This window comes from Corylus avellana, chromosome ca2 (assembly GCF_901000735.1).
Source record: "Corylus avellana chromosome ca2, CavTom2PMs-1.0".
NCBI classification, from domain to species: domain Eukaryota; kingdom Viridiplantae; phylum Streptophyta; class Magnoliopsida; order Fagales; family Betulaceae; genus Corylus; species Corylus avellana.
In genome coordinates this window covers 38,417,051-38,427,174 of record NC_081542.1, presented here as the reverse complement: position 1 = coordinate 38,427,174, position 10,124 = coordinate 38,417,051, and the positions used below count along the sequence as shown (strand labels likewise).

The 10,124-nt window shown below is 33.3% G+C and overlaps 1 protein-coding gene across 1 annotated transcript; it reads right to left on the bottom strand.

The window, feature by feature from the left end:
• Positions 1 to 4,756: 4,756 nt before the first annotated feature.
• On the bottom strand, positions 4,757 to 8,466 carry LOC132169722 (disease resistance protein RPM1-like). Its single transcript, XM_059580708.1, has 2 exons — positions 5,984 to 8,466; positions 4,757 to 4,993 (listed from the first exon to the last, which is right to left on the bottom strand). Exon 1 carries the CDS (start codon positions 8,253 to 8,255, stop codon positions 6,003 to 6,005), a length of 2,253 nt encoding a protein of 750 aa, XP_059436691.1. The 5' UTR covers positions 8,256 to 8,466; the 3' UTR covers positions 4,757 to 4,993; positions 5,984 to 6,002.
• Positions 8,467 to 10,124: the final 1,658 nt, after the last annotated feature.

Sequence of the window (10,124 nt, the reverse complement as noted above, 5' to 3'; positions counted from 1 at the left end):
TATTATTTTTTAAGATTTAAATTTTTTAAATTAAATTAATATTTTAATAAGATAAAACAGAGAGTTTTGAGTGGACTAATGACAGTTAACAAAAATTGACGGTAGAGAGTTTTCTAGTAGTTTCGAATGACCCAGAGACTAAATTTCCAAAAAAAAATACCTAGGAAGTTTTTAATAAAAGTGCGTTGACCTAAGGATTTTATATATGATTTCCTTAATTTTTTTTTTAAAAAAGGCACCCACCCCTTGGTTTTTCATTTTTCCTTTTTTTTTTTAATTCTTTTTTAAAAAAAATAAAAAATTAGAAAAGATTTATAATATCATTATTTTATGATAATACTCCAACAAGGCAATATTGTGGCATACAAGTCACAGTTTCTTATACTTTCTAAACTATGCCATAAACATTATACTTAATAATGTGGATAATTTTATCATTACATAAAAAAAATAAAAAAATAAAGAAAAATAAAGTATTGTGGCTTAGAGGTGCATGCCTTGTGAAAAACTCTAAATAGATAAATATCACAGTTTATGCAGAATTAACAGATATTTATCAAAGCAAACAATCACCAAAATATAAACAATCACACAAGGATTTTGGTGACGAAGAGGAAACCTTTTACAAACCGATCTAAAATAACTTCTTTATGGGTGTGGCACAAACCCACCCCTATGTGGCCACTAATGATGAGTTGACTCCTCAGCATGGAGCATATTAGAAATATAAACCCAAAACACCTGATTATATCAAGCCTTTTTTTTTTTTTTTTTTTTTTTTTTTAAAGAATTTGCAAAGGGAGGGGGTGAGGGTGGCTCGCCGGCGAGCCGCCCCAAATGGGTGGAGGTGGCCACGCAACCACCCCTGGCAGATTTTTGAGGTAGTCTTATTGACATTCTCCTTTGCTACCTTATGAAGATAGCAAAATCTAGGGGTGTCAATGTGGGCGGTTTAACCGCTTAACCGTATTAACCGTTAACCGCCTAACCGTTATAACCGCCTAGCGGTTAGCGGTTATTGGGTTTACTAACCATAACCGCTAACCGCTAACTACCTTTTTATATAATATATTTTTATAATTATAATTAGAAAAATATTTATACATATAACATAATAACTTGATCATTAAATCACAATTTGAGTATTAATATATTATCACTATAATTTATATGATTATATCATATAATCACTTGATCATTAAATCACAACTTTTTTAAAAAATAATTAAATCACAATTTGAGTATTAATATATTATCACTATAATTTATATGATTATATCACATGATCAATTGATCATTAAATCATTTGATTATATAATAATAAATTATACATATATAATATGACATAACTCATAAGTATACCAATTCATACTAATACAACAATTAAATATCTAGAAACTTATTTCCAATGTATGTTATAAACTTATAAGTCTATATAAGTCTACATATGCATATGAATAATATAAATGTATAATATCAATACTTAATCATATAATTCAATGACAATTTAAATATTTTATTCAAGACTTCTAGTGAATCATATTATTAATGTACAATGACGATATGATTCGTATAATATCAAATTAAGTAATTGATATTGGATTAAACAATGACCAATGTGTTACTTATAAACACAATTTAAGTATTAATGTATTATCATTATATATTGTGACAGTTGTCTGAATTCTGAACTTTTTTTTATATGTTGTGTTGAATTTTTTTTTAGAAAAAAGTTAACCGGTTATGATTTAATATTTAAGGAAATTTTTTTAAAGTACAAGTAAATGTAAATTTTGGGTCAAATATTTTTGATTTTTCAATATAGGCTCTTTTTATAGCAATTAGGCCCAAAAAGATACAAAAAAATAAAATAAAATAAAATAAAATGGTAAAAAAAAGAGCCCAAAAACGCCCAAAAAACCCAAAAAGGCCTAAAGAAAGCCCAAAAACGCCCAAAAAAAAGCCCAATTTTTAAAAATCGATTAGCGGGCGGTTATCTGTTTCCCTAACCATTAACCGGCGGTTAACCGCTAACTGTTAACCGCCTAGGTTGGTGAAATCTACTAACCGCCTTGACACCCCTAGCAAAATCAGTCTTCATAGACAATGGCATAAGAAGAGAAATAGCCCTTCTTATACCTCATCACCTTGTTAGCCACCAAAGACACGTGGATTGACACAACAAAATCATCCTCAAACTGTTAAGAGTTTAATAATAGATGTATTTTATGATTAAAATACCTTAGGATAATATGTTATCTTTATAGATAACATTAGATTAGAGATTCACATTTAAATATTATAGATAAGTATTATCATTAGAGTAGTTAGTATAATTTAAATATTAGGGATAAATATTATCCGTAGTTTATTTTAATTAGTCTTTTATTTTATTATGCATTGTAATTGTCTATATAAAAACATCAAGCTCATTAATGAGAGGATCAGAAAATTAATTCCAAACCTTAAGTTTGAAAAATGGTTTTTTAGGTTTCGTCAAAATCTAAAAGGTCTAGGTTCCCTTTGAATCTAAGGTCTAGGTTCCCTCAGAACCTATAATCTATCCCCGTTACGTATTCACGTAACATTTGGTATCAGAGCCGCGATCTTGCTCAATGGCAAATCCAAGCTTGGACCGGCTTGAGCAGCTGCTTGATAACTTGGTAACTATGTGTGAAGGCTGGATGAAGAAGATGGAAGAAAATATTGAGACGATGAAAGCAAATAATGCCAAATTGTATGCATTGACTGCCAAATGCGACAATTGTTCTGCTGATAACAATGATGAGTTCCATTTTTCAGAACAGTCACAAATGGTGCCCGAAGACGTCAACAACCTTTTCAATCTGCAAGATCCATTTCACCCCGTTGAAGTCTCTCCACCTTGTGATGTCGTACCTATACAGGCCCAACCAACAAAAACCATCCACAACGTTGTCAAATCGCAAGACCCATCGCAATGTCATTACATTGCACGGTCAATTGTAAAACAGGATGAAATGAAGGAATGTTCATCATTGTACATAGCCAAAACAAGGCAACCATGTCCACCCCGTGCTCCATTGCAAGCGCCTCGTTGCCATCCGGTATCACAGAACAACAGGCAGTCCAATGTTCATTGGCAGCAGCAAGTGAGTGGGCTTGTGCAGCGGCAAGTGAGTGGGCTTGTGCAAATTTGGACGCTTTATGATAAAGAATTGATCCCACCAATTGAACGGCCACCAAGGGAACGCTTGAAACGAGTAACGAAGGAAGAAAAGAATTTCTAGACCTTGAGGACAAGGTCTCCTTAAGGGGAATGGAATGTTAAGAGTTTAATAATAGATGTATTTTATGATTAAAATACCCTAGGATAATATGTTATCTTTATAGATAACATTAGATTAGAGATTCACATTTAAATATTATAGATAAGTATTATCATTAGAGTAGTTAGTATAATTTAAATATTAGGGATAAATATTATCCGTAGTTTATTTTAATTAGTCTTTTATTTTATTATGCATTGTAATTGTCTATATAAAAACATCAAGCTCATTAATGAGAGGATCAGAAAATTAATTCCAAACCTTGAGTTTGAAAAATGGTTTTTTAGGTTTCGTCAAAATCTAAAAGGTCTAGGTTCCCTTTGAATCTAAGGTCTAGGTTCCCTCAGAACCTATAATCTATCCCCGTTACGTATTCACGTAACACAAACCCTAAGTTTTCTAATCCAATTATGCATGTCAGTATCTTAATTCCTCCATTCTAATTTTCTAATCAATTCATTTTCAAATCTCAGCAATTTTGACGACAAAGATGGTAGCATTTAACTTAATTGGCTCAACCGCAAAATAGCAAATTTTCAACATGCTTTATTTTGTTGAAGATTTGGAGAGTTGTGTCACTGTTGCTTTGTCCACATTAACATGTTGAGACAATTTTAAACTTATTATCACTAATGTGATACTAATCACTTTTACCATTCTTATTTAAGGAATATATATTCCATCGTACATGAAATTCTACCACTCTTTCTTTTGCACGAGATGTATCCCCCATTGTTTGAGCTAGCTGTATAGGTTGAGAATGAGATTTCTTTCTACTCATTAAGAGTATACTTGGTATGCGGATTAGAATTCAGAATAGAATAGTAATACCGGAGAATAGTTATTCCATTCATTTGGTTACTTTTTTATTCACAGGATAACAATCTATGTTGAATAGTTAATCTTCAAAATGACAAATAGCTAGGAACAACTATAGCTTTAGTGATGGGAATAGCACATATTAATATCCACACAAAAGCCATCCATTAAGAAAGTAGTCCCTTGTCACTGAAGAGTAGTGTCTTATAGTACTCCTTTTTTTTTTTTTTATTGCTTTGTCACTCAATGGCCTCTTATTCCAACCATTTTGCTGGGTCACTAGCTCAATCCAACCCACATAACCCATTTATTTTCCAAGAACAAGTAAATAAGCAAGACTGAATAAAAATCATGGTCTGAATCATTAAGAAGATTATCAAAGGTTTTATTGAATTCAGTATCTAGGTGCCATCAAATTCTCATTTCAAGCACCCAGTTCTTATTTTAATTCATTTGGTTGATTTTTTTTTTTTTTTGATCAATTGTTGTTATCTTAATTTTGGGTTTTGGTGACTATTCCAATGGAAGCCATGATTGTTCTTTGACATGTGAATTGTGAATATTGGTGCTTCTTATTAGCATTCAAATTTTTTACAGTCCCGGATAGAGAAGGAAAATCTTGCAAGGGATTCAAGCAAAAATTTCAAAATGCTTAAAATGAACTAATTTACATATGAAGTGTTTACTTGTAAAGTACTTCAACAGGTATAGCATGAAACAACATAGAATTATAAAAAGTGAATTGCAATTGTTTCTGGGTTTGTGAAATTAGCGAAATGGATTTTCTACAACACCATTGATCTGTTGTCGAAGCCAAGCCACGAACTGAAAGATTTGATGTCGAATCAAAGCACCAAGAAGAACAACTGCAAAAGACACAAGGAAAAACTATTATACATGAGAATGCATTTCAAGCTCCTCCTTCTGATTAAACATTGTCCATTCAAGATGCTAGTTTAGCCAAATACAAAACCCTTTTTTTTAAAGCATTTCAGCATTGTTTTATTTTCGTCTCTGTAGTTATACTATAATTAATGCAATGTTATTTTAAGGCAATTTTGTTCTATTATAATTAATTGGATAATGGATGGTGCGAGTTCGAAGGTCATGAATATTTCAATTTGTAGGGAAATATATCATAAGTATTACTCTTTTATGAAAATACTCCAATGTCCTATTGTGGCATACAAGTAACAGCTTTTTATACTAAATAAACTATCCATTATAACACATTGGTTTCAAAGCCCTCAAAACTGTTACATATGAGAACAAACCCCCCTAAAGAATTAATCTTTTAATTATAAAAGGTCATTTGTGTTGGCCCAAGTCTAATTACCACTGCTAGATCCTTGTTGTAACATAGATTAGAATCAAACTCTTTTTAGTGATGACAAATTAAAATATCAAATAAATAGAAATACAAAAAACAACAAACACAATTTAGTGAGCAAAAGGAGTTGGTAGCATTCAAACAGTAGCTTAGGTGGGAACTCATCGCGCGGCCAATGTATGACTTTCTTAGAGCTTGTTTAGGATTGCGTTTGAAAAATAGAGCTTTTAAGTAAAAAAAAAATCTTTTGGCAAAAGTTTCAATTTTAAGATTATGACAAAAGTGCGTTTTTGACATTTTTTAAGCTTGTTGGATCCTTGAAAATGCTTTTAATTTTTTTACCAAATGAGTACTTTTTTCTTCAAACTGACATTTTGAGTGTTAAAATCATTTTTAGGCCTCTCAAACGCAATCCCAAACAGGCCTTAGTCAGCCATATAATGTGAAGAATTTTATCATTACATATAAAAAATATATATAAAAAGAAAAATTCATGGAAATCTTGTGGCTAATTAGAAGTGCATACCTTGTTCATCATTGAAATTCTACATGGCAGTTTGATCCCCCCAGATTGACCCTTGCAAACGCTCCAATAATTTCGAGTCACCGAGCTTGTATATTTGATATCGTTCTCCTTTAATCCGATACTTGAGACGGATAGTAGTTACCTTCTTGACTTTCCAATAATCTTCGCCTCCATCAGGCTGCATACGTAGCACAAATTCTCTCTGCATTTCATAGAAGTCAATAAGCTTTAGGCTTTCAAGGTGTTGGATTCCAGAGGGTACCTCCTTCATTTGTGGGCATGGCCCAATCTCTAGTTGCTCAAGACTGGACAGTGATCCTTTGTCTATTTCCACCATCTTTAATTTTTTCATCTCTCTGAGGGTGAGCTTCTTGAGTTTTCTAAAACCTCCCTCAAAATGCAGTTGCTCCCCATCATACGCTTGATTGAGGGAAAGGGTAATTAGATTTGGCAAAGCTTGGACACACGACAGTGGATATTCCTCTAATGATGAGAAAAATAAGACTAGCGTGACCAGATTTTGAAGCTCTAGAATCCAATTCGGCAACTTCTTCAATCGCCCTCTTAGATAGATATGCATTAGAGATGGAGGGGGCAAAGAAATTGATTCTAAGTCTATAAGCTCATCTTCACTAATTGAGCCTACAACCAAAATTTTAAGGTGGACCATCTTTTGTATGGAGGTACATAGGGCCCTCCCTCGTTCTGTAGTCATATTTGAAATGCCGAACATCCTCAACTGACTCAACTTTCCGAGCTCTTCAAATAAACCAACCCCATGATGATTTGCCTCAATCATTGATAGGTCCTGCAATTCGTTTAAACATCCAACCCCTTCATGTACTTTTACTCCTTGTATCGAATAAAGGCTACTTTTAATTCCAAAGTCATGAGAATGAGCACTAACATGTCGTAACTTATATAGCCTAAATATCTCAATTGGTAGCTCACGCACTGGGGTTTGTACAAGATTTAGTGATTGAAGGTTTTGTAGCATACCCACTGAATTTGGAAGTATCTTCACTTTTGTTCCCCTCAAATTTAAGTACTTCAAATGGAATAAAGTACCCACTTCTTGAGCAAGATAATCAATAGGAGCATCTTCAAAATCTAACACTTTCAAAAGCTTGAACTTTTTGAACAATTTAACCATGAAAGACTGGGGCATTTCATTAATGTTGAAGAGAAAAATAGAACGGACACGAGAGTACTCAATTGTCTCAAAAACATTTTCTCTAGCATCGTGGATTGATAGGCTCCGACTTTTACCATGGAAAGTAGTATTGCCTGCTTCCAGAACTTGAGAGAAATTCAACTCTCCAATCTTCGATAGGATGGTTTCATGCAGCAGATCATGGATTCTATACTTTCTAATTATCTCATAATCAAACTCCGCAAATGAAACTTGAACCAAGTTTCTGTGGATGAGCTCCATTAAGTATTCATCAGCTACCTCTACCAGTGCCTTTCCCTTCTTTCCTTTTATGAAGCCCCCAGCTTCCCATAGCCAAAGTAATCTTGTACTTGTGATGGAGTAGTCCTCTGGAAAAATGCCGAAGTACAAGTAACAAACCTTTAGGTAGCATAGAAGATCATGATAACTAAGAGAGAGAATTTTTGTTACATTTGTAAGGTGTGGATTACATTCTAGCTCAGAACTGAGGCTATCATGCAACGTTTTCCATTCTAATGGCACCTTTTCCTTTGTTGACAAAAGACCACCTATGGCAACAATTGCAAGTGGTAGGCCTTCACATTTTTTGACAATGTCCATCGACAGTTTCACCAACTCTTTGGGACAACACCTTTGAAACTCGGACTGGAATGCCTTTCTACAAAACAATTCCCAAGCCTTGTCTTGAGACAGAGGTTGTAGCTTGTGGACCTGATCGAAAAAAGATTCTTTACAAGATACACTAATGAGATCATTGCGTGTTGTGATAATAATCCTGCTTCCTCTGTCATTGCATGGTAAAGCATGTTTCACAATTTCCCAAAACTCTGACGTCCAAACATCATCAAAAACCACAACATACCTCTTTTGCTGTAAATATTTCCTCAACTGGCTGATTAATGTGATCTCGTCCGTCATGTCTATTTGTCCTGGAGCCATTTCATTTTCACAGTAGACTTTCTTTGTCATGGACATGAGTATCTTCTGGACATTGTATGACTGAGACACTGTGATCCAAACACGGCAATCAAAATGTCCTTTCACTAATTCATTCTCATATACTTTCTTAGCAAGAGTTGTCTTACCAATTCCGCCCATGCCTACAACTGAAATAACAGATCGTTTAGATACTCCCCCCACCAACCAGCTTACGAGCTCATCCCTTGTAGACTCAATGCCCACAACTTCATCTTCCCCAATGAAAAGTGCACCCACTCTAGGCTAGGGTCATGCCATGTAACACTAGATTCACCACTACTTGATCCTTGCTCTAAGGAACTAAAACCATATCTTTCACTTCTTTTCTTGATTTCACGGATTGATATTTTGATATCTTGAATCTTTGTAGCTATGTCATGACGTGGTTTTAATTTTTTGAATAAGTGGCCAATTTTATGGAGGAAAGCAATAAAATTTTGCTGAGGACGATGTTGTGCCACGTGAAGAACGTATTCATCAATTACATCTTCTATATGATAGGCTACTTCTCTCACTTGTTTCACCCATGTTTTGACGCCATCTTGGAGGTCCCTTCTATCTGCATCTTTGAGGAAACACTGGATGCTCTCAAGTTCATCTTTAATGTCCACAACATCTCGGTGTACACCCCTTAGCAATTTTGATTCATGAGTGATCAACTGAACCAGCTCATTGATGACAAGGGTCACAACGGTTTCTGTCATGGTTTCCTCTCTAATATTGTCACAATTAGAAATGAATTTGGGTTAATTGTCACGCCCCAAGCCCAAAGCAAGACATGACACCTACTTAGAACTTGTATTGTGTTTCTTTTAGAAGTAATAGAAATATCATTAAAAAAAGAAAACGCAATGCAAGAACACATGAACTATACATGAGAAACACATAACTAGGAAAAAAAAGAACAAGAAATCCCGAAAACTAAGCAAATTAGTAAAGACAAACGCTGTTGTCCTAAGATAAAGAGTAATAAAAAGCAAATACAATTTATACTAAGCACTGATATTAAATCGAATTGAAACATTTTCTTACAGTTATATTTTATCCAATAACCAACTACTTATACTACCAAATTACTTATAAAACATCAATTAGAGATCCATAAATAATCCAAACACAATAAATCAAAAATGTCATTTTGTCTCTAAGACATATTCTCCCACTAGCATAATATGGGTCCATTATAGTTAGAAAGTACAAACTCCAAGTCTCATCTTCCAATAGTGCAATAACTAATACAAAGGCATACTTAGGGTGGTAAACGAGCCAATACACTCGACAATCTGCTCGGTTAAGGTCAACCCAAACTCGAGCTCGATATTGTACAAATTCACTCGTTACTGTAGAAATCCATTCGATTAGCAAGTGATATATACTCCGCTCATTCGATTGAACTCGATGGGGGTTCGTGAGCTCAACTCGTTTAAAGCTCAACTGGATTGCTAGCACGGCTCGTTAGTCCAACTCATTAGCTCGTTCATATTTCTTTTGTGTGTGTGTGTGTGCGCGTGTATATATGTTACAAAAAAATTAGTTATATAAATTTAATAAGTGTGTATATTAGTAATAAGTAGTATATGTTATATAGATTATTTAATATTTATGTGTATGTATTAGTTAATATACTCTAGGTTACCCAATATTTCTATGTATATTACTTATATTATTATATATGTAAACAAAAAAAAATATATTATTATATGTGTGTGTTATATATTAGTATTAACATACTAGTTAGTTAATTAATAAACTAACTAAGTATAATTAAGTATAGGTTACATTGATAAATAAATTATAGCCTATTTAATGTATATATATATACTAACTTAGTATATATATTAAGTTAACTATTTTTTTTTTTTTTAAATGTAAATTAAAATATTAGTTAATATGAAATATGGTTAAGAAGAGATTCGACGATGGTCACAAGCTTTATTGCAAAGCAACATTTGTAGTGATTTGATTTACAAATTATGATGTCATGCTGTT